At 34.3% G+C, this 25,676-nt stretch overlaps 2 protein-coding genes and 1 non-coding gene across 3 annotated transcripts; all 3 read left to right on the forward strand.

Moving 5' to 3' along the window:
• The first annotated feature begins 497 nt into the window (after positions 1-497).
• On the forward strand, positions 498-3,390 carry LOC145733615 (uncharacterized). Its single transcript, XM_081986518.1, has 5 exons — positions 498-627; positions 678-817; positions 878-1,063; positions 1,118-1,209; positions 1,262-3,390. The coding sequence occupies exons 1-5, from the start codon at positions 608-610 to the stop codon at positions 1,394-1,396; spliced, it is 573 nt and encodes a 190-aa protein (XP_081842644.1). The 5' UTR covers positions 498-607; the 3' UTR covers positions 1,397-3,390.
• Positions 3,391-3,403: 13 nt separating this feature from the next.
• Positions 3,404-3,476, forward strand: TRNAR-UCG (transfer RNA arginine (anticodon UCG)). The gene has a single exon. It is a non-coding gene; the product is annotated as a tRNA-Arg (tRNA).
• A 7,562-nt stretch (positions 3,477-11,038) lies between these two features.
• Positions 11,039-12,888, forward strand: LOC145733652 (SOX domain-containing protein dichaete-like). Its single transcript, XM_081986570.1, has one exon. The coding sequence runs from the start codon at positions 11,163-11,165 to the stop codon at positions 11,883-11,885; it is 723 nt and encodes a 240-aa protein (XP_081842696.1). The 5' UTR covers positions 11,039-11,162; the 3' UTR covers positions 11,886-12,888.
• The last annotated feature ends 12,788 nt before the right edge of the window (positions 12,889-25,676 follow it).

Raw genomic sequence — 25,676 nt, forward strand, 5'->3', positions numbered from 1 at the left:
TCTTAAAGCGCTATAAAAACAAGAAGGGCGCAACAATAATTAAAAGGGTCTGGGTGGGTATTAAAAATGCGAAAAGTACACCATTCAATCTGCATGCATTTTATTAATAGGAGTGCACAAAGTGATAAACAAACAGTTGAGGGTTGCGTCTCAAGAGAGACGCTTTGGGGCGCTAATCCGAATGAAAGCCTTTTTGTCACTGTCTAATGGACGTTCCTCTCCAGCTCCTGTTACATCGTAAAATCCGAACAATTCTGTTCAAAGTGGATTTAAAATTTTTCTGTTAGCACTTTAGAGTGGATTTGTTCATTAACAGTCCATCCCGCATTTTTACATAACATTAACAATGTAACTGACAAAACAATTCGAACTGGGCGCAAACCCATTTATCCGATCGAATAATGCCGATTTAACCGGTCGTAATTATTTCAATTGTGTCCCAGTAATTTTTTCCTCTAAATAGAGTTAGCAACAATACGGACATTGTCAATAAAACCACAATGCATGGGATGCTTACCGAGCGTTAAATGCAATCGGTGGCCTTTTATTTTTATATATTTTTTATTTTGCGTCCAGTCTTTTTGTTAACTGGTCAGCGATTGCAAGAATGGAAAGTGCGGAAAAACGGTGATTGTACTGACATTTCAATTGAAAAGTTTTTATTTTGTGAATTCTAGGTTGGATCACATTAAACGTCCAATGAATGCTTTTATGGTTTGGTCCAGATTAAGAAGGAAACAGCTGGCTAGTAGACATCCTGGTTTGCACAACTCTGAAATATCCAAAAGGTTAGGAACAGAATGGAAGTTACTCTCAGGTATTTGTTTTTACTCTACTATGTAGTATGTGCATTATCTAAACATTTTACTATTTTTAGAAAGTGAAAAAACCCCATTTATAGATGAGGCCAAAAGACTACGAGTGCAACACATGCTAGACCATCCAAATTACAAATACAAGCCCAGAAGAAAAACCAATAAGCATTCTAATAATGCTAATAAAGGAAGTAATACTTGTGATCCATTGCAACTGGTCGTTGATAGAGCTTTTTACACAACAAATGGTAATAATGAAACCTTTATGGTTAGAGTGTTAGACTAAACATGATTTTCATCAGGTAAAACATCAGTGGATCATGAAACCAACTGTCATACTTTATATAACACGAATATACCAAACCCTGACTGTTTTACGCCATTTCAACCATACGTAAGTTTGTACACCATATTTTATAAAAGAAAATTATGATGAAATTCTGTAGCAGGAGTATCCGGGAAATCCTTTGCCTCCATGTGAATCCTTACCAAGTTTCCACCAAAGAGCTCTACTAAGGCTCTACAGTTACCACGATATTACTTCTAGTGCCATACCACCTTACGGACCTACTTACTACTAATTTTGGCCAGCTGAATTGAATTCCGGATTTATTATCCACGTCACAGACGGTATAATTCCTAATTCTGAGCGGGGGCTTTGCCAATTCATCACAACACCATTATGCCCGTACACAATCTTTCTTCAGCGACGTCGTAATGAGTTCCCGCCATATTTGAATCGTTCTATACGCATCAGAATCCTCTCGTCGAAATCTTAATATGTGCATTAATATGTCACCAGAAACGCGAAATCAATTTATTTCCACCTTTCACCGACTAAAATCGTATTATCACCCGCCAGTCTTGCTCTGGAAATTTATCATGCAAATGAAACGTGGAGTGATGTCTCGTCAAGGGGCGCAGCGGTCCTGAATATTATCGAATGTTGGCCAAAATTCATTAATTAGATTCAGAAGAATATCACACATCAAAAACCACAGTAAATTATTCAGTGGCATTTATGGTTTTTGTTGAAAGCGCGGGTCAAACTTGTGCATATTGAAACAATGCAAGAGATGTAAGGTGTGAATTTAATAAATTAAGTGAGAAACTTAAGAAAAACAACTTTACATTATTGAAGCATATTTCATAACCTCATTCTATTATCATATAATAAGATGTATTTATTTAGCATAATAGCTATCCAATAAACAACTTAAAAAGTATACAATGCAAAAAAAAAATGATGTAAAACCGTCACTAAACACTACATTGTTCTAAAATATGTCTTCTGATCATTATCTTAAAACTACACAGTTGATCACAGTCCCTAATTTTTTGTGGCAACATGTTGAATTTATACAATCCCTTATACAACACAGAATTCAACATTTGACTAGAACGACATTTTTCCATCAATACAAAATTTGAACAATTTCTTGTGCCATAATTATGTACATCTTTAAAAAACCTTAAACCTATCAGAAACATATGAGGGCAACAAATTATTTTTTATTTTAAATACAAACACATACACACTAAAATCAATTTTTTGCTTTACAGACAAAAAGTTTAAAACATTGAGCATAGTTTCGATCGGAGTATAACGGTTACATTTCAGAATAGTTCTCATTGCTCGGTTTTGGATTTTCTGGATCTGGTCAATCTTAAAAGCTAATAAGTTATACAGTATAGAGGAACAGAATTCGAGATGAGGAGCAGCTATCGTGTTATACAATAACAATTTTGTAGCAAGTGATAACTGATGTCCTATTCTTGCAATAAAACTTACTTTTTTTGCGAATTTTCGAGTAACATAATCGGCATGTGCGTAAAAGTTAAGTTGAGAATCAAATGTTATTCCTAAGTATTTAATCTGGTTGGTATGATCAATTTTTCTGTTGTCAATAACTATATTTAGATCCTCAAAATTTACGGTTTTTAGACTTTTGCCAAAAATGCAAAACTTTGATTTTTCAATATTTACACACAATTTATTATTACAAAGCCATTTGAATAATTTGGCCAGATCATCATTCACAGTACGCTGCATAACACCCAGATCTTCTCCCGTCAAATATAACATGGTATCATCCGCAAACATTTCTATTTTACATCCACTTACTGTACTGACAATGTCATTAACATACAATAAAAATAACAAGGGACCCAAAACTGTTCCCTGCGGAACTCCATTCAAAACATTTAATGCATCATCATGTGTCAAATAATATCAGAACGATTTCATTGTTTATAATAGTCTTGTTGTTGGCTTTACTACTGGCAAAGAATCCAACGTGTCCTTTAGTTTTGCTTATACAACTTCACTATACACGTATTAGAGACATTTCTTGTGAGAACGTGTGAGAAAAAGGAACGACAATTATTATTAAATCACTTTCACTAGCCCTTTGACAGACTTTACTTTTAACCTATTTAAGCTGAGCCCTCCCCTGAATCTATTTTACCAAAAAACCATTTAGTTTTATAACAGCTATTTCTGTGTTGGAATTGATGGTTCCAGCCAATTCAGGGCATTTTACGATGTATTCAGTAGTCGAAAGGGCTTTGTGAAAGGGCAAGGGAGAGACCGTGTGGCCTAATGGATAAGGCGTCGGACTTCGGATCCGAAGATTGCAGGTTCGAGTCCTGTCACGGTCGTTTACTTTTTTTATTTTGTTTTTTCAGTTTGGTAAGAAATAAAGTAAAACGTCTCGAAAAAGCTTTTTTTTTTTGGATTACTTTACATCAAGAAGATTACATAATTATGAATGCCACGTTTTCTAAATTTGTGACACTCTGTATTTGTCTTCAGATCAGATAATAAAACCTTCTAAAAGGATGACCATCAACAATAAATCCAAAAGCTCCGCCTTTTTCTGATAGCGTTAATGCCTACCGGAAGAGGGTGCCGCCACCAATGACTTTTTTCTCGTCGGCTATTTAGAGGACTTCCTCTATATCCGGAAACATTAGCCGAACGTCTTTTGAGGTAATATCCCTCCATTCATCATAGCGTGTTTGGTGATATTTGTCATAGACATTCCAACCAAATTTTAGCTCTGACTTTAAGAAAAAACGCGCAGTACGCCACTGTCTACAAAAGAACACACTCCCCAATTGTGGACGTCATTATTATTGATACTCTTGTTTGCCGTTTCCAGTATTTTATCCAGCTTTTCCTTGTAATAAATGATATTTTTGTTGGCACGACCCAGGGAGAGGGATATGTTTCTTTTAAGGGTTTTGCGTATTCTTCCTCCGCTAAACTTTTGCCATAATGTGTCCTTTTGTCGTTTAGAATTGCGTTATTTATGAGATTGTCTGGCTGAAAAGCCTTTGTATACAATATACAAACATCATATTATTATACTATACTTATGAAATAGTCGTTTGTACAGGGGTTTTCGTTGAACATTTCCAGTTGGATGAAGCAGTGAAAGTCAGATTCAAAGTGTGTTTTTCTGGATTTTTTTAGCCATTCCGGTAGTTTCGATAGGGACAATGCCCTGGCTGGGATCCATAGCGTTCATCAAAAGCATCTTTGACACCGCTTTTGAAAAGGCCTCTTTAATTGATTAAAAAAGGATTACGGGACTTAAAAAAATAATTAATCATTAACCCTTAACAAAACCCTGTAAGATTTTGCTTCGACGGGAACGACAATGGACCGTAATGACTCGAACAGGCCGCAATGATATTAAAGGATGTAAACTAACGATCCGTTTCATCGCTTATCTTGTAATAGATTTATTTACCCAGTGTCGGGGGTCATAGAAGGGAAAACTTTCACCAAATTAGGTCGAATATTGTCTACTAACACGGCCAGCTATTATACTTTTAATTTAGCACGTTCAAAAATTGAGTAGAAATAGAAAAAGCTGGTAGTCTACAGAATTTTTGTATGAAAACATCAAGACTTGATGTTTGTTGACAAATAAGGTTTTGCAAACATGGTTAACTAGAAATGGTTCTATATCCGGCCACCGGAAATAACAACTAGCAAACCGAAAAAACCTCAAAAACAGCCTAATCATCCATTGACGAGGGTGTGAAAACTGTAGCCATTAAATTAAGGGGGCGTAAAAAGATAGGTTGGCGTCGATAAAAGCGAACACATGCACTTTCGGGGGCACACCCATTGAGCTAATTGCGCCCCCCTGCGGTTGCCCAAAACAGCCACCCACGAAACCGCCCCTGTCCTTTGCAACGTATATAATTTCCGTGTCAAATTCACGGATTTAGGCGTGAGAATCTGTGCAGGTTCTGCACGATCACCAGACTTAGTCCCACTTGATTTTTTTTTTAGTATGGCGGACAGAAACTAAAAAGCTTCGTAATAATTTTTAATAACTAAGGGGGGCACCTGAGTGAAGGATTTGATTGACTATTGAACAGATGTCTTGAATGAATAATGAAGGTTATCATTTAGATTAATGCGTTTGGTGTGTACAAAATGGTGACTATGATATGGAGAAAAAAGCAAACTTCTGAAGGAATTCAACAAAAACATTTTCTGCTTGCCTAAACATAAAAGGCCGTTCTTCGACGTTTGCCCGCTTTTCCCTGCGACAAGAAATCCTGTGTGTGTGCGTAATGAAAGCTAATAAGATAAATTACTTTAAGGACGTTTTGAAACGACAACGCCGCTTTGCTTTACCATTATACCCATTATTTGATGGGGCAAAAAACCATTAGGGTTATATACATTGTGCGGAACACGGGAGCCTAGATGGTTATTTGCTAAACCGTTTTTTGTCCTCGATTATTAAGGAGGGTGTTGTCGTGCTAGTCATAGTGTATTGTTTGAATCAGGAAAAGTTTTATGACGGCAAATAACGCGATTTTGTTGTAAATCTGAGAGAAATGGTATAAAATTAAGTGATGAGGAAGTTGGAAAGTATGAGTCTCACAACTTTATAGTCAATTTTAGCCAACATAATTTTTTCTCTGAGCTACTAGGTGATGTCAAAAAGAGGAAATGTCATATTTTTAAGCCATGATATTCTCCTTCTTCCTGGTGATGGTTTTCTACCATAAACTTTCTTTTGGAAAACGAAAAAGTGATATTTACTTTCGTTCCTCATAATATGTCTGAGGTACTCAAGCTTTCTTCTCTTGATGGTTACTTTTAAGTCCATCTTCATTTTCTCGATCACTGCCCTGCCCTGTTGGTCACTTTGTCCACCCATGATATTCTTAGCATCCTCACACAAGACAGAACAATAGTTGTAGACAGAAAAGTACATCTTCTGCTCTTCATAAATCTATAAATTCTTAGATTAATGATTTTGTGGAACAGCTTTAGCATGTGAGTATGGTCATAATGTATGGTATTTGGTAACATTATAAATTCAGAAATAAGCCATTTTTTCCGAATGTTCCCAGTATTGTAGATATTTTTGAAATTGCCTGTCAGGAATGTTTCTTTCCCTTAGAGTATCAATAACAGCTTTGACTTCCTCTCTCAGGTCCGGACTCTAATATCTTCTCTATCCACAATCAGCTCTTCTGCATCATTTACAAGTTTTCCCACATTTTTTCTTTATGAATTTTCCAGTAACTTTCCCATGTGCATTAAACTCATCGAATCTGCTTTGCAAAACTTCTATTTCCTGGCATTAATTCCTTTAGTTTGGCCTAACTAATTTTTCTCTGTATGTCCCTTGTCTTTGTATGCTTTTGTATGTTGAGGAACTGTTCTTTTGTTTTCTCCGTTCCTTCATGAATAACAAAATTTCTTCTGTTAATGTCAAAATTTATTTCTTTTGTTGTCTTTGACATTAATTGTTTTTTTTAGTACCTATCATTATTATTTCTTCTGTGTTATTAGTCACCTCTGCAAATCTGTTTCGCATAAACGCCAATCACACCAATACACAGGGTGTCTATGTACATTAAGACAACCCTGAAGAAAGTCTGGTGGGGGCTGTTTTTAAAGTAAATAACACTGAACCACACTTCGTCCTGGTGCGATAAACACATAATTTCCACCATTTGTGCTACAATATACAAATCCTAATTCTTCTTAGTGACTTTTTCAACAGTTTTCAAAAATGTTAACGGTTTTTGGTCACTTATTCATTCTCCCTAAACCAAATCTTCAAACAAAATTACTTTTTCAAAAGTAACAATGCGATGAGTTTGACAAGCGAACAGTTTTTTTTTTGTGTTAGTGTCGCCAAAAGGGTCGTGTTTTGGCTTGTTTACTTCTCTACCGTAACGAGTAATAATTAACTTTTCAACGAAACTTTGGTTTAGTATCCAAAACTAAAAGCTCTATTACAATGGAAGTCGAACAGCTCCTTGTACAGCGTTTGTTCCGCACACAATGGACCGGACCATAAACTTTAGACATGCAATTGTGCCATATTGTGACCGTTGTAATAACGTACTGTTTTATGGTAGTAAAAGTAACCGTCCTTGAGTTAATTTATAACACTGGCGGACAGTTTTAGTGCCTGAGTACCTGAACAATAGAAACCCAAAACGTTTGAACCAAAATTTTGTCCGTAAAATTTCGTGTTAGACCCACTGTAGTGTTTAGAATCAATATGAAGAAAAGTGAATATAATAATAAAATATATAGGACGGACAACAAAAAACCCTCACACAACTTAGAGGTACTTTTTGAAAAGCCACAATACGAAAAACGAATTAAATTTGCTGGGGAAAAAGGAAAAGTTCCAACTTAACACAACATTTCCAACAGAAGCATGTGCCTTGGAGTGCACAAGTGTAAATTTTCATCACAATACCGAATCGGGGGGCGCTTTTCAATCGAATTCTGTACACACAAATATCTGCAACATACAGCGCTTACACCGATATTGAAATCTTTTCAATTGCTTTGTAAATTCAGACCGCATAAAGCGCCATTTTTGTATTTTATTTGTAGGAGCGGTCCGCGATTCTTGTAAGAGGAAATGGGTTGCGTTTTTCCGAAGGATTCGACATTTTCTGCTTTAAAAAGAAAATCAGTCATTTTTGCCCATAATGGAACACGAGGGTCAAGTTTGCCAACTCAACATCAATTTAAATTTATGTTTACAAATTATTGTCTATTAAAGTGCTTTTATACCGTCAATCTTCAATTAAATTGTTTTTAAGACAATGATCACTGTTAGAACAGATTACAGTAATTCATTATTCTTCTCTGTTGGTGATTGGTCAGGCTTTCAGCTTGCTGCTTTTTTCTGACCAACCTCAAACTAGCAAAAGAGCTGTGGCAAGTTTTAGGCAAGTACAGCAGCTTTTGGAGTTACCAAAACCAGAATTTGTGTAAATATCAATAAAATGGGTAGTTCAATCACAAACTATGAACAGTGGTATTTGCGTAGAAACTGCACATAATAAAAACAAAATTTGAGGTAAATAACTATTATTTTTTTCCGGCAGACCTAATCAAAAACATCTTTGGTTGAAGTGGTTCAGTAAGCTTTCACACAAAACCAGTGGGACCTTTGGGGTTCCCACAGAGACAAACCACCGTCCACTTAAAGTGTTGAGGGGCCTCGTTGGGGTCCGACAATGCGGCCAAAACACTCGAAATCCAGCTTTCTTTGACGTCTAACCACTTATTTCTGTATGGTGCCTAATAGCCTTATAATAACCTTTATTAATAGGGCCCAAGGCGATTTTAAAAGCGCCAACGATCCAGGGCAAGGCTTTTAATTTAGTCACCCTTCTTGTTGTTTTAATTAATTCATGACTGTGAATCTGAAGAACCAATAGAGAAAGGACTATATACCTGGCAGTTTTAGTGATTAAAACGTAAAATTTACGTTTAATTCAAAAACTATATTTGACACTAAACGTTCTTTAAAAAACATCGAAACTATGGTATCAGTTTTCTTCCATCTTTCTGTGTCATAGTATTCGAGATCCCTTATAGAAATATCGAGATTTGTCCACCCTGTACAAATATGCTTTTACTGCTTTAGAAAGTTTATGAATAGAGTCATAAAAATTTTATTACCCCAAAATATGACCGTTTTGACTGAAGACCTTGACGGAACGATTTTAGAGCAATTTTAGCTTTGAAGTTTTGTCCATAAAATTTTGTTTTGGACCACATTAAAATAAAATACTTGGACCATAGTTAGCAACCTAACGAAAATAGAGTTTTAGAGTTTTAATTTTTTGACTCAATTATGCAATTCAATAACGTCAAAATATTCTCCAACTAAAATGGAATTTACAAAATTTGGTTTGAATTAGCATCGTAATGAAATAGTCAAAAATGTTGGTTTTGGACGTTAAAATTGTATTTCAGTTGCCATTTTGGGATTTGTTTTTTAATTACTTAGTGTCAAATTGTCAGTAACCTTTAAATACTGCTGAAATCTTCTCAAAAATGGCTAAAAGCCTCTACTAGCGACTTGAAATTACCAAGAATTTTCTAAAATTGCCTGAGAGAAAATTTTCATAAAATCATTACATTAGAACTGCTGAGAATCTCTCAAAATTGCCAAAGGATTCTACAAGAATCCTAAACAACGCAATATTTTTTTAAAATTGCTAGAGGGTTTTAAATACTTCCCAAAAAGTGGTTAGAATGAATTATCTACAAGCGCTTTAAGTGTTTAGAGAGTTTTCTAAATCTACCAGAGGCCTCTATACTGTGAGCTGTGATAAGCTGATGTTCAAAGTTAACCGTCTTAAAAGAAATTTACGAAATTCACATTTATGACGCAAAATAAATAAAGTATGGAGTTTTTCGTGGAAAAAATATTGTTCCTAACACTTGAACAAAGTATCTTATCCGCACTACTTGTCTGGTTCCCGAAACCCTGCTTATTTTGCCCACTTATTAAGAAATATATACTATTTTAAATTTGTCAAAGAAATTATTTTTAACGACTTTACCAGAGATTATACAAGTACCTTCCAATATATTTTTTTAAATTGACAAAAACCTCTAGAATCAGTTGAGACTTAAATACATCTGGAAACCTCCCAAACTTTACCTTAAAAATGTAGAACCTTTTACAATTTTAAAGTTTGTTAGATTGAGTTTAAGTCCACTTAAAATGCTATTATTATTACCTTACCTGGTATTTGATAGCTGTCAAGTTTATGACAGATTGAAATTTGCTCGAAATAAACAGACCTTCCAATTTCTACTCATAAACCTATATAAACAAGCATTTATAATGATTTGAACTGTATTACTATATAAGCAGGTTTCTGACAGTTTTTGACTAATTTTTTATCAAAATTTAACTTATGAAACTATAAAGTACATTTAACGTAGTTTAACACTAATTTAAACGCTGTTTAAATGATTGTTTTAGTTTAAAAGCTCTATTAATCCAAATTATGCCAACTAAGAATGCGAGGTACTGTATCTTAAAAACCAACAAAGATAGATGTTTGAAACAAAAATTTTGTTCAGTAATATGGCCATTAGGAATGCATTACAAATATTTTTGTGATTGCAGCGTTGCCGTATCTACATGAAAACAGTGGCAACAACGGATTTTTCTTCGACAACCCTAGTAACTGATGCTATTTCTTGATTCTGTTGCTTATTCTAGTGAGTTTTTGTTCGAATGTTATCGTTTTTGAGGTATTGACTGTTAAACATTGAAATATTAACTATTGGGAAGGCTTTAGTAGGCCAAGGGTTGAATATAGAGCAAAACGGTTTTTTTCTGAGTATTTTTTTCTCTTCAGAAATGCCAAAATTGTATTCACAGACATATACAAGCATTAAATTTGATTTGTAGTGATTTTTCTGCCTTTAAGCAATGTTTTATAGTTTGATAGCTTCATAGTTGTATTTGACAGTTACCACCACTGTGCTAGATCAAAATATATCCACAAGTTGCACGTTAAAACTGCAAAGTTGCGTTTATAAACCAGGAATATTCGAAGGAAGAGAAAAAATGAAACAACAAAAATGCTATACCGGGCGCTCTATAATAAGTTGAAGCTGAATAATGGCACATTCGCAAACGCATTAATTCAGAGATTACAACGGGCACAATACCAATATTTCATACTCGGTGTACAAGAAAACATGAACAGGTATTTCGTAAGAATATCATTACCTGTGTAACGTAACAAAAAGGAGAAAGACGAAACAGAAAAATAATGTGCGGTTAACGTATAGTGTGAGAGTGAAAAGGGGGGAAGAATCGGACCAATGAGTGAAAAAACCAGGCGGAGCCAGTCAATCCCTTATGTGCCCTTATTCTCTTAACCGTTACGCTCCGCCTACGAAGGTATAAAACACCTTTTGCTTCACAATTTAAAGCTCAGTTGTTCTGAAAGCTTGCTAGCAGAAAGGTGCTATAATTGACTGTTTTGAAAAAAGGTGTTGAAGTGTTTGAATAGTGTAAAATGTACGGTTTTCCAACAAATTCCATTATGGAGGAGTACGGACAACTGCCAGCATCTCAAACGTCTGAGCCTACGAGTCCGGGAGATGCACACATTAAACGTCCCATGAACGCTTTTATGGTGTGGTCTAGGATTCAAAGGAGAAAAATCGCGTTAGAAAACCCGAAAATGCACAATTCAGAAATCTCCAAACGACTTGGAGCTGAGTGGAAATTGTTATCTGAAAGCGACAAAAGACCTTTTATAGATGAGGCCAAAAGACTTAGGGCACTTCACATGAAGGAACACCCAGACTACAAATATCGACCAAGGAGGAAGCCCAAAACCCCCTTACCATCAGGTTTGAAACACAGTATGGGCTTCCCCAGCTTACAATTGCCGTACTTTAACCCCCTAGAGAGTCTCAGTGCTCCCTATCCCTATTTTAACCACCCCGGTTTCGACATGTCCAGAATGGGTGCCCCTACTTTCTCTCATCAGCAATTGGATAAGTCACCTTCACAAGGAGTAATGACCACGTTACACTCTTCTTTGTACGGCTCTCTATATCATCAACAACCTCCCACAAAGTCTTTTGCTCCAAGTCATCCAATGGGGATGTTTCCAACGATAACAAACTCTATGCCAGCAGGTAGTATTATGTATTCAGCATCATCAAGTCCGGCTTCAAGTACGGGAAGTAGTGATTTAGAAATTAGAAGGCCGGTGCCTGTGATGTATTAGCGATAGTAATATTAAATACATTCTGTTCAGGCAAGTTTTATAACAAATTGGAATGGACAGAATTTTTTTTTTATTAAAAAGACACTAACCTATCAGAGACCAAAAAGTGAGTTATAACTTTATGTGTAAGCTGAATATAATATAATGTTGTACATACACAGGATATTTCAAATGTTTCGGACCTTTTTCCACAAGGGAAAAGTTCCATAAATTTTGAAATATCACGTAAAGTTAAACAATGTATCTATTAATGATTGTTTTGAATTTTTATTAAATTTTTATGTTCTTCCAAAATTCATATCTCACATATGTGCTAAAAATTCTAAACAACCATTAAGAAATAGGGTTGTGACTTTTAGTGATATTCCAAAGTTCCATCGCTTCAGATTTTACCTTATGGAGAAATTCCAGAACATTTAGAATACCCTGTATAGCAAAACGTGCATATTAAGGGGGAAGTTTCACTTACTATGTCATGACTAATTTTGCGAAATGCAATGATTTTTTATTTTATACACCATTTGGTTTTAATGGTTAATTTTTTCTGTTTTTGAATAATCAGTCTATGATCATCAGAACCAGACAAACTCACTATGTTGTAAATCATAACAAAATCGTATTTAAAATGGCTTAACACGCTCAAAACAAAATGAGTGGTTTATGTTATGATGTGAAAGTAACATTATAACATAAACCTGATGTTTTGTTCCTGATACTACCCCCTTAATAAACTTTTTATATTTATGTGTCCAAAAAATTGTTGCTTTTGTTTGCGGAGGGTAAGTTTTGCGATTTTAGTTTGTAGTTTTTGTTCTGTGCTGTGATCATCCCTCGTGCGATTTTAATAGACTGAATATTGGTAGATATCGTATCTACAACGTATTTTATTTTGTAATTTATAGATATAACAATCTGAAATGTAAAAATTGTACTAGCTGTTGATATTTTGTTAGTTAAAATGTTTATACATTATATTCGACGATTAAAAATACAGTTTAAGCTACCTGATTGACTTTTATTTCCTATAAATGGTAAGTTCCAAATACTGTGTTTCTGGTACTAAATATTAGTGTTTTTTCAAGTTATTGAAAAGAATATTAAATGAAGATTCCAAAAATGTGCGTAAAATGGTAATTTTCTGACTGTTCTTTTAAACTGTGTTTCTGGCAGTTCAAACTTTGACACCGGTTTTCTCCCTCATTTTACCAAATTTTGTGTGTTTTTTCAGATTATTGAATATAGGAAATTTAATGATATAGGAAAATAATTAAGGATTCGTAGTAAATAATAGAAAATTTAATAAATGTTCCAAAAAATGTGCTTAAAACAATAATTTTCTTGTTTCTCTTTGATGCACCAAACCAGATTTTCTTAAATAACTCAAAAACGGTGAAAGTTACAAAAAAATACATCATCAACTTTCTAATCCAACACCGTAAGTTTGCAGAACCGTTTTTGATTCCAGTACACAGGTTGTGCAAGAAAAGTATGATGATTCACTATTTTTGTCACTTTCACGCAATTTTTAAGATAAAATTTTTCACTCTAAACCATTGGAAAGTGGAGCTAAAAACGGTTCTTTTAAGTAGTTGAACCACCCTGAACTCCCAAAAATAACTGAGTTACAGGGGGTTCAAATTTCAAACCAAAATTCCAACTAATTTGAAAATTTGTTGCATAAAATCAGTTTTTTGTAAATGACTTGAAAAAAGTGAAAGTTACAAAAAATTGCAAGAAACCAAAAATATTCCTAATCAACTCCTTAACTCAACAGCGTAAGTTTGCAGGACCGTTTTTGCTTCCAGTATACAAGGTGTGCAAATTATAGTGATTCACTATTTTTGTCACCCTGTACGCAATGTTTAAGATAGAATTTTTCACACTAAACCACTAGTTAAAGGAGCTCAAAACGGTTCTTTGTTGCATCAAACCAGTTTTTGCTAAAAACGTTGGAATTAAAAACTAACAATTCCAGTTTAAAGAGCATTAAAAGTGACTGTAAAGAAGTGTCGTTAGTAGGCCTAATATTACCGTCAGGAAAAATTTGTTTTTTTAAAATATCTCAAAAACCAAAAATTAAAAAAATTTATTATCTAAAACTCATAGTATCTAATCCCTTGTTACTTAAATATTTTTTCCTAAACTAATACCTTCGTTAAAAGAAACTATACTAGAAGTAATTCATCATCTAGCTGTATACGTTACTTTAGGAGAAAAGTATTGATATAGACGTTTTCACGATCTAAAATCGGATAACGTAAGTAGGAAAACAAGCTATTTTCATTTCCCTTACAGGCCCCAATCCCAACAATGGACCGAATCTTCGAGATTGGGAGGGCAACAATGGACAACAATTGATCCAATGTCCGATAAACATGAGTTCATTACTTGATAACGTTGCCTTTCCAATACATACCGTCGAATGTGATCAATTTCCCGGGAAACTCGACATAGTTCCCCGTGTTTTGGACCAAATTGAAAATGGCTTTTTCAAATTGAAACGTCTTTTTATAAAGTTATTCAAAAAAAAAGCTGGTTTTAACTCGATTAACATAAATGCGCCAGTTTGAAGTGGAAGTAAAGGGAAAATGTGGCAAGCTTTCGACGCTTTAAATCGTGTTAATTAAAAGCTTTGAAGTTGTTAAACCCTGAATTATGTAATTGGCATCTGCAATTAACATTTTTTTTATTTGAGACATTAAAATATAGTCCAAATGGTTTTCTTTGCCGTGTGATTATGCTTAAGCACGTTGTTTACCTTACACCAGAGTATAACAATGGAAATGCAGCATACTTCCGTCGAAAAGTAAAAACTAATCAGGCGTAAGATATTATTACCTACATTAACATAAGCGTATAGGGTCGCCATTTTTCCACTAACAATACTACACCCAAAATATAAGTGGCTGCATTATTCGGCCTGACAAAAGCAGCTTTTATAATATTCCATATTGAAAAGGTCTTTTTTCACACACTTTCGAATAATGGACACTTCCGATTATGGGGCACAATAAGAATTATATCTGAAATTTCGTATTATTTTGGTAGTTTGCCAAACATAATTTATCGAGGGAAACATCCTGCTGGTAGCTTTTTGTAAACAGCTGATTGTTGATCAATGTGTATAAGGGTGGCTTTTGTGATAATACCTAATGAAGCGTGCTTAAAGGATTTCTGTATATTACACTAGGATTGTCATCAAGTTTAACAGAAAATTCCATGGGTATTGAACAAAAAATTGCAATCAAATATTAACATAATACGTTAATTTGCTTACACTCGTGATCCATTCACAATGTCATCATCTCTTATTGTTAGTCTGTCGTCTAATGTAACTTAATGTTGGCGGTTCTTTTTAGCAAAATGTTGCTTTGACTGATTATGCAGGCAAAATTCCTCCTGATTTAATTATGAACTTGTCAAGCAATAAATGTGAAAGTGTGATGAACTATAGTTATGTGCATTTTTTTTGCATGAAAATCTTCATCATTGATTTACAGGAAGTACAAATAATATGATTCTGATTCTTTTTTTGTGTGCCTTGTGCACAGATGATAGCATTCCGCGCACCATATGTGGTTGTGCGTTCTGTACGCGACCGAACAATGGTCCATCGTTATTTTAATTTTTTTCTTTATGCAACCTTACCGTAAAAGCTACCAAACAGCGGCGCGGTTATTCATCGAAAAAAACCAATGTCATCTTAATAATTGAAACTCCAACGCTGGATAATTAGTGGCGAGATGATATCTAGTTCGAGGAACGAATAGACAAAGGGTGCCCCATGCAGGGACGATGATTGCTACCGTGTGTTATGGGGCTACCATCAGAAATTGCCGCCATGATTAGGCGTTAAACTCAACACCATGGGCGATTGTCGATTGTTTCTTTTATTCATTTTTCCCGGGGTATAATGAATTAATCCTTGATTGTAGATGCCGCCATTCCTATATAGAATTCGATAGATTATGCCAGAATTGGTTTAAAGCATTTTTAGTGTATGTACATATATGCCGATGACACCGTCTTCTTTGCCAAAACTTTTAGCAGATGAAGCAAGACTGTAATGTAAAATTCGTCTAAAAACTAACAGCTTAATATGCAATTTAAAACAGTAAATCAATACGTCACAAACTGTCAAAATTCCACTCATGAAACTATAAAAATGCATTCAAACCTAACTCAAACTGACTTTGCTATTTTTCATCTCTTATTCTCTATTACTAGTTTTATAGCTTTATTGGGGAGATTTTGACAGTTGTCATAGTTAAAATTGATGAATTTAAGTCCACCATAACTGTCACAACTGTCAAAATTCCACCCATGAAACTATAAAAGTGCATTCAAATATAATTCAAACTGGCTTTGCTATGTGTTTTAGTTTACTAGTTTTATAGCTTTATGGAGAGGATTTTGACAGTTGTCATAGTTCGAATTGATGAAATTAAGTAAGCACAACTGCCACATTGCACTCATAAACTGATTTTACAATTTTTCGTTCTACATGTGCAGCTTTATCACAGTATAGAACATTATGAATTACTTAAACAAATGTAATAAGTCCTAAATAAAGCTTGAAAAAGTCAGTTGCAATTAAAATTAGGCTGTTGATAGTTTTGTGATTGGTCAAAAAAGCAGCTTTCAGCTTGCTAATGCTTTTTCTTGACCAATCACAAACGATAAACATTGCTGAAATTTACGTAAATACTGCACATGTTGTTATAGTGCATATTTTTCTGTCAGTTACAGGATTGTCAAACACTATATTGTAACTATAAGTAGCTTGACTAAAACAAATCTAGTTTTATATTTCAGTAATCTGTCACCAGTCCGATTATGTCTCATTCTTATTACGTTCATTTACTTATAATTTTTTTATTATCAGATTATTTCAGACATTTCAATACCACCTGACTATGTATGGTCTGCTCTTGCAAAACTATAATTTGTTTATGAAACGTACATGGGCGTGTTTGATCTTGAACAAAACAAATCTCTGGTAAATACGCGCTCTGTTTAGCAGCAACAATAACAGATTTTAACTTTTGCCTTTAAAAATAAAATCAATCAAGCTCTGCATCAAGGGTTTCTGTGTCCATTTCAAAAAAGTCATTAATCCAGTGTAGTCTATTGTCATTTGGAAGGCGAAGCCCTTGCTTGCAACTACTTAGATCTTGAATAACATTTTCCCTTTGGCCCTTAATACAGTTTAAACAATGCCGTAAAGTCGAGAGCCACAGTTTCATTCAATTATTATTTCAATTAGGATTTGCTTTTTGTCCAGGTCCGCACTAGATTTCTTTAACTGTGCAAGGTTTGTCGGTTGCAAAAAATCAAGTATTTCATTCCGATCCTGAACGTGTCCAAAAGGGGGGCGCAAACTCATTTACACAAAGGACCAAAGAAACTAAAACGAAAGGGTTGTAGTTTTATGTTCTGAAACTTTAACTTCTTTGAAAACATTGTTTTTAAACTGGATAACAATGGTACTGTTTGCGCCATTGAATTTCAACTTTTATTTCGCTCAGTGAGTGACGGCTTCGAGTTTCTCATTCGGTTCTTGGGCGAACGTTTTTGTTTTGCTTGTATAATAGCGTTAAATTGTGACTTCCATTTTCTCCACGATCCATTATGAGATTAAATTCGAAATTCTTAAAGCTCGCGTATTTTTCCTTTTCAAAATGGTATAAAAAGCCATTGTGACCGAGCAAAATGTGAGCTTTTGCTGTTTGTGCGTTTTTATGGTTTTTTAGGAGCTGCAAATTGTGTGTTGGCGTTCTCTTTGGATTTCCATATGGTTATTATTTTCTAATAGCAGTAAGGTTTAGGAATAAGCAGGACAAATTAACTGATGTTATTATACAGTGTGTACATAAAGTGTAGAATATTTTAATATATTTTTTTAATTTGTTGATAAACGTCTATGGTTACTTTTCCTTGCGCAGGTTTGTATTTATCCAACTTCGTAATTTTCATTTTTATTATCAATAAAAAAACCTGCAAACATTTATTCAAGGAGTCTTTTTTCCATCTAAAAAAATTGTTAACGACATTTTTTTATTTCAAGCCAATTTTCAAGTTTCTTGAACAATTTTAGTTAATTGAGTTAAACATACTTAACATTCTTCATTGTTACCATTTTTAATTTTATTAACTGCCAAAATTTTATAACAGGGATAATGCTGACATCTGTCAAATGTGTGTACAGAAGATGGGTTTTACAGCTTTATGGTAATCAGTTTGATAATTTTGTCAGGTGAGTGTTTAGGTAAATAGTGTTGTAGTGTCACGTGTGTAAAAAGTCTAAATGATACGTCAAAATAGTCTGCTTTGAAGGGCTCTTTTCAGCAGCTTTTGAGCTTCTTTTCTTGCAGTTGCAGGAACGACGTACTTTACAGCTTTATGGCAATTATTTTGATAGTTTTTACGTCTTCGTAACTGATTTTCTAGCGTCACGTGACAACTGCCGGATACGTCAAAACAGTCAAAATCGGGTCTGAAAAGCTCAAAGTGTTAAAATGTTGGCAGTTGCAGAAACTTAGGGTGCTTTTCATCTTCATGGTAAACATTTGGATAGTTGGCACGTAACTTTTTAGGTAAATAGTATGTTAATGTCACGTGGCAACTGTCTTATAAGTCAAAGTTTGCTCTGAAGAGCTCACACAGTCAAAATACAATTTTCTTCTGGTTGCAGAAACATGACCTGCTTTACAGCTTGATTGTAATTATTTTAAAATTTGTCGATTCACCGTTTTGGCAACTAATGTTTTAGCGTCACATGACAACTGTCTGATACGTCAAAACAATCAAAATCTGGGCTGAAAGGCTGAAAGTGTTAAAATACAATCGGTTTTTTTTTCCGTTGCAAGACTTGACGTATTTTACAGCTTAATAGAACGATTTTAAAAGTTGTCACGTGGTAGTCTGGGTAACTAATACTCTAGTGTCACGTGAGAACTCTCTGATACGTCAAAACAATCAAAATCTGGGCTGAAAGGCTGAAAGTGTTAAAATACAATCGGTTTTTTTGCCGTTGCAAAACTTGACGTATTTTACAGCTTTATAGAACGATTTTAAAAGTTGTCACGTGGTAGTCTGGGTAACTAATATTCTAGTGTCACGTGAGAACTCTCTTATACGGCAAAACAGTGAAAATCTGGTCTGAAAAGCTCAAGGGGTTGCAGTTAGAGAAACGTAATGTGCTTTACAGCCTCGGAGTAATAATTTTGATAGTTGTCACGTGACTGTTAGGTAAATAGTGCTCTAGTGTCACGTGGGAACTTGATGACATTTGTTTTCTTCTACATAATGCTTAAGCTACATTTACAATCACTTCCAAGTCCACTTCAAATGACATGGAAAATAAGTAAAATTTTAGGTTATATACAGCAGCATTTAAAGGGTGATTGTCGTCGTATACGTAATAATTAGTTAATCTAATACAAATCTTAAGTTTAAAAGACAAAAATTCTTAAAAAATTCAAAATGTAGTAAACAAAATAACGAGCTAACCTATAAATTGGTCATTTTGGTTGCATCTGCCAAGCAGCTTGACGCACTTCGAAGTGCACTTTGTAGTCAAATTGGAATTATTTTTAATGTAAATGTCACTATGTCCATATGTCAAGCTTGCCAATTTCATAAGAAAATTGATTTTGACGTGAATGTAAATGTAGTCTTCATCACAAACTACGAACATTTCTGCAATTTACGCTTATACTGCACATATAGATTAGCATTCTTAAGTAAATTTTAGTTTTCTTCAGTAACTTCTTTAGTTGGTAATGTAGTTCTTTTTATTTAAATCACAATAAAAATTTAACAGATAAAATACGTTATTACGTTTGTTAGATATGAGTTGCAGTGCATCGTAACAACGTTTCAAGCCATTTTAACTGCTCGCCATAAAAGTGATCCATAAAAGTTCCATTTTATTAAGGCACCCACATAAAAATATGTTTAATTCGTCGTTGAGGCGTCGATCGTGCCAGGGCTATAAATCTGGATCGACCACATCTTGGGCACAGCAATTAAAGCCACAAAGCCGGTGATTGAACCCCACTTGAGTCGGTCCGTCGAGTTTAATCAATTCACATTCACGTTTTAATCATATTAAGCTGAAATAAGAGGGTGCTACGCCACTCCAGGTTTTAATTGTACGTGAAAACCCCTTGCCAGACAATCCTGGATTTTCCTAGGTGGTTGCCTATACCTGTACAGAAAAACACACCACTTTTGTCCTACCTATATGGTTCCCATGGTTGAACAAATTCTCGAAGGGTCGATAATCTAAAATCTGTACAAGCCACTCGACCAAACTAAGCTCATTACATGTAGTAATTGTGGTAAAGGATTAAAAGTAAACAATCCAGCCACATTTCGAACCTTATCACCTACATCCATCAGTTTTGGCTATAGAACAAATACAACACGACCCTTACAAATTATTTCGGTGTCAATACAATCATTGCCTAATCTACGGTCGTACACATTTAACTTTCATTGTTCGAACATACACAATGACTGTTTGGCATGGGCACATCTGGTGTGTGTATACGAAACTGCTGAGTTTCTTCTGTTTGAACCCAGATTACTACCTTATTGTTGTATTAGGTATTTAGTATCCTACAATGTTAGCTTGTTTAATCCTTGTAATCTCTGTGTAAAAAAACTCAAAATAGTATTGTTATGCACCTTGATGTAATTAAACAGATCCCCCCATTTCTGCTGTATTAATATGATCATTATACCCGGCGTTAGCAACCATATACGTCGATGTAATTATAAAATTCCAAGTCAATGATTCTGAACATTTAATCACTGGATTATCAAGGACCCACTGGAATTACACTCTCACCATTATAAGTAATATATTTTTGACCTAAGCAGAGATTCTGGGTATTTTATGGACCACCTGGTTCTACCACGCACCCCATATTTAACACGCGTTGAAATGACCTTTTGTTTGTACCATTGACCAGTTTCTTTTAAACACCTTGCAATAATATATCACACAATGGTCGAAATTCGATTCTTGTCAATGGAACAATGAGCCATTTCTCGGGATAATCTATTGCCAACCGAATAACGAAACGGACTGTAACGTTCAAAATTGTTGTTGTTGCCAATAACGTGCGGTAACCTCCGATGAGTTTTCCAGTTGTTGACTGAAATAGCAATGAGCAACAGATTTTGCGTTTTATTAAAAACTGCGCGACAATGAAAAATGAGTCTTTGTGCAAATACTGTGCGCCAGAGAGTGCTTAAATCTTCCGTGTTATATTAAAACGTTTGACAAAATGCAAGGCTCTTACTGGGGGAGGAGATTTCATTCATTTCCATTCATTGTCGACGACGAGGCACAATAGGACCAGTAGCTTGACAACGTCGCTTTTATATTAAATATTATTATCTTGAGAGCCCTTTTTGGGCCATAATTGAATTTTCAACAATAGGTGTACGTTTGTACGAAAGCGAGATAAAAATTTGCTACTTCAAACTGTATTATGTGTGTAAATTAAACATCAAACTTTCATATTTGATTTACATTACATACTGATTGTTTGAGGATTGTAACTGTTGTATCCTAATTTCTTTTTCAACCAAACATCATCATTATCATCATCTGTAAGAGCTTAAAATTCCTTAATTGATTAATACCATTGGCACCTAACCTAACGTGTAGAAAGTCTTGAACTTAACCTAACCTAACCTATAACTATATTCAATTCAATTTTTGAGATATTGAATCAAATTTTTACAGGATCATACATAGCTCCTATAGCTCCTAAACCGATTTGAGAGCAAAACAGCTTCCATGTTTTGACAGTTGTAATCCATCTTGAAACAGTACAACAAATGACATCTGTCAATCTTTGCAACATTACTCCGCAGATCAAAAAAGATTTGCTCTATCTCAATCTGTTTCAAATCATTTTCTGATCGTCAATATCTCAAAAACAATGGGGTGTCAACCATTAAATTTAATGTTCAAAATATAAACTTAATACAGTTTATATGCCTTACAATGCCATTAAGTCTTGCTTTTCAATATTAAATCGACAGTTTTTTTTATAAAAGGCTTAATTAAGATGTTAAAATGAGCCTGACACGATCCCCCGTGACGTAATTAGAGACATTTCAATTCTGTAACGTAAGTTGGCAACATTCACATTGTTGCCAAAGTTCTCTTAACACTTGCCTAAATCAATCAACAAATTTTTGTTAAGAAGCTTCAAAATAATTTTTTTTGTGTGTCTGGGTTTAATTCAAATCGGAAAAACACTGTAACATTCTGTATTTAAAAGTGAATATGGCAACTTGCCACCTGCAACATTAGAATGTGATTCAATGAATGACAGTTGACACTTTGAAAGTTGAAACTTTGACATTTAAAAATTCGTATAAGGTATACGTTCATACATATTCTGTTTCGCTCAGTTCGCTATAAGCAGAAGAGAGACAGGACAACTGGCCTTTTCTACGTCACATGGAACTTTCTTGTATATGGTGTACCAAATAAGTGTGGTTTTTCCTAACGTTTTTTGTGTGAGTACTACTAATTACCACAAAAAAATTGTTGGTAGTATTGAATATACAGAAGATACATAAAACATAATATTCTCAGCAGTACAGTGCCATAACATTGAAACTATTATAGTTAGATTGAGAATGCTGACTTTACTAAGTTACTAAATTGTCAAAATCTTTTCTTATTCGTGGGACACCCTGTATGTAGCAATATTTGAAGAAAGAGCTCGAGTGGTATTAATAGAAATATAATTACTCTGCTGCTTGCATAAAAAATAATGGAAATCATTCTGAGTAAAGTGATTTTTGTTAATTTTTTAAAATTTTGGATTTTAATTTTGTTTTGAAATTGCATACATTTTACATTGGAGAAACAAAATACATAAACTTTGTAAGTAACGTGTTTTAGTGTTCCAAAATGAAAGTGACGTCATTTGACAGTTGGTCACAAAATTTTAATCAGACTTTTGGATGTACGGACATGTCACTTATACAAAGTTTGTTGACATCTTTGTCTAACTCTTTGATTTCTAATGGTTTCCCGTATCTCTCTTTTTATCACTAGCTTCCTGTCTAGAGCAAATTTGGTGATAAAACAAAGTAATATAATTGATATTATAATTCTTAGGTTAGGTTAGGTATTTTTTGTTTGGTTAAATGATGTCTTAACACAACTATTTATATTTTTGGCGCCACTTTTTCTTTTTAGGTTAGGTCAGCGTTTTTTTAGTTTTTAGTTCTGAGTTTTGGTGTAATTTTTTAGTAATTGAAAGGAAAAAGAACTAATTTTATTTAATCTTGTAATTAAGTATCATGAAAAGTATCACAATTTAGTTTTTTTTACTTTGACAGTTCTTTGAAGATCTACTACACTTTTTACACAGTGTTGCATCTTTTCTCATTTTTTTTAGAAGTTTAGAAAATGAGAGTCTAATTGGAAAATTGGGTCATAAATTGCAGAACCAACAGTGATTTTTCCTTGGTTTTCTAAAAGAATTTAAGCACAACCAAAAACCGTTGATTTTCTTATGTTGGTCATTATTATTGACTTAGGCACCTTCACTCTTACATGTATATTGGGTTATAGTGGATGTGTTAATCACTGAACTACACTAAAAATAGTGTCATGTTTAGTGGCCCTTCATTTCTAGGCGCCTCACCTCAAAACCACTGCAACACAATGAAAATTTCAAGAGAAAATTTATTAGTAAAAAAACATAAATTATTGAACATCCAACATAATGTTGTTTTTGCTTGCAACAGCGTCCCAATAAATAACTCTAAAAGAAAAAATTAATATGTTCGTAAGGTTCTCAATCTAAACAATTTGAACTCGCTGAACAAGGCATTCCTTTTGACACCGGTTCGCTAATTGGCAGCCACTACAAAAAATAAACGTCATTAGAGACTTGATGCTGAATACATACACCTACATAGGACGAGAATATTCAACAGATCATTATGATTGTGAATGTAATTTGACCTTTGTTTTAACATCTTGTTTTCGAAACGTGTTAGATATGGCCCGAATAACGGCACCACAAGCGGCTGTTAAATGCCGATTATTGTTTTTGACCTTAACTGTTTTTATATTTTCTAAGTTGTTTAAACTTGTTTAATATTAATTTCAGTGTTAATAAAGCTTCATTTGCATAAAGACTCCGCTCGGAATAATTACTCCCTTAACAAAATATTCATTTGGCTAAAGTCGCTCATTCAAATTCTATAATTATAAGATTTGCTCAAACACGTCGCATAATATATAAACTATGAACATAATTGTAAAGTTGGAGTTGCCATACAAAACAGACAAGTTATAGCGGTATTCTCGAGAGTCGCATAATAATTTCAGTCGACGTCTTAAAGGTTTTGCTTGTCTTGTTACCGAATTTATCTCTTATGAGACACACAATAATTATCGCAGCGCTGACAGACGAAATTTGAAAGACGTCTTGCCTACAAATCTTGAGATTGTACAGAATCATTTGTCATGCTGTTTGTTCCTTCTATCATCTTCAAAAGGTGACAAGAAAAAACTATCCCACATCGCGTTTCACCCCTTCCGCATCTAAAACCGTTTTAATTAGAAAATAACAGAGTCGAAACCCTTGCGCCCAGTTTACCTGGCTGGCACAATGGCGAATTATTGGATCATCCCCCTTTTTCTGGGCAATCAGCACGGATAATAAAAAATGGTTCATTTCCCAAACGCCAGCTGGTAGTGAAAGAGATCCCGCAGGTTCGGTGGCAAAAATCACTCTAAATAAGGTTAACGAAGACTATGGGACACAAATATCTCACACTGATCTTTGTACAGTCGATCCAGGACCGTACTGATTTATACCGACACTTTCAACCACAACTAAATCTGGTTGGAGTACCGGCCTGCAGGCACACACATTCAAACAACAGGAAGACAAGCTGAGTTATTTTTTGTGTTACACTTTTCAAGCTTTGACTTTTAATTTGAACGGGGGATGGCCGATTCATTGTGACATTTTCGACTCTTTTGTACTCGCATTAATTCATTCTTTTATTTGCTAGTGTGTGAAATATTTATTACTATTCGTGTAGGTAGGTAGGAGACCTATTTTTGGACCATTTTCGGACAATAGCAGTCGATTTTTTGTTTGTTCTTGGCTTGATGAAGGTTAGATGTCCGTTAGTAGACCACTTTCTAATTGATTAATTTTTGTAAAACTTGTTAGTAGTAAAGTTTTGTTTTAATTAAGGTTCCAATACGGTCATTAAAAAACCATTTTTGCTGCAGTTTTCTGTTCAATCCTAAATAACTTGATGCTTGTTAACCATATTTTATGATTTGACTTTTATATGACTCTGGATGTTCTTCTTATAGCACATTTCCTATGGGAGGTTTGCTATCAGCACAGCAATCCGGACCTTGTTGGGAGGAAGTTGCACATTGCTACAGTCAAACCAATTCTTTAGGTTCTTTAGTCGTTGGTAATCTAAGTATTCTCTTGGGTTCACTTTCTTGGTTATGAAGACAAAAATGAATGATAACTAGAGTCCGGATAAAAAGCACTAAAATCGTAAAAAAAGCGCTTAATAAGCAAAATTACTTTTCTCAAAAAAGCATAAAAATCTGTGTAAACGCTTTCAAAAAAACACTCTTTCAGAGACGCAATTTTTATTTTTTTTTTTTTGAGTTTAAGTTATAGACATTTTTTGAAGCTTTTAAACTGCTTTAGAAGCGTTCGGAAGATTTTAGACTGTTTTGAAAACTTTCAAAATCCCTTT

Source organism: Ips typographus, linkage group LG9 (genome assembly GCF_016097725.1).
Source record: "Ips typographus isolate SLU linkage group LG9, UJ_Ityp_2.0, whole genome shotgun sequence".
NCBI lineage: Eukaryota > Metazoa > Arthropoda > Insecta > Coleoptera > Curculionidae > Ips > Ips typographus.

What these genes read in the sequence shown, in the direction of transcription:
- LOC145733615 (XM_081986518.1), top strand. Translation starts at nt 608, where the DNA reads ATGGAAAGTGCGGAAAAACG. An exon ending in AGAATGGAAGTTACTCTCAG is followed by an intron (nt 818 to 877) that starts GTATTTGTTTTT and finishes TACTATTTTTAG; the next exon opens with AAAGTGAAAAAACCCCATTT. An exon ending in AGCTTTTTACACAACAAATG is followed by an intron (nt 1,064 to 1,117) that starts GTAATAATGAAA and finishes GATTTTCATCAG; the next exon opens with GTAAAACATCAGTGGATCAT.
- LOC145733652 (XM_081986570.1), top strand. Translation starts at nt 11,163, where the DNA reads ATGTACGGTTTTCCAACAAATTCCATTATGGAGGAGTACGGACAACTG.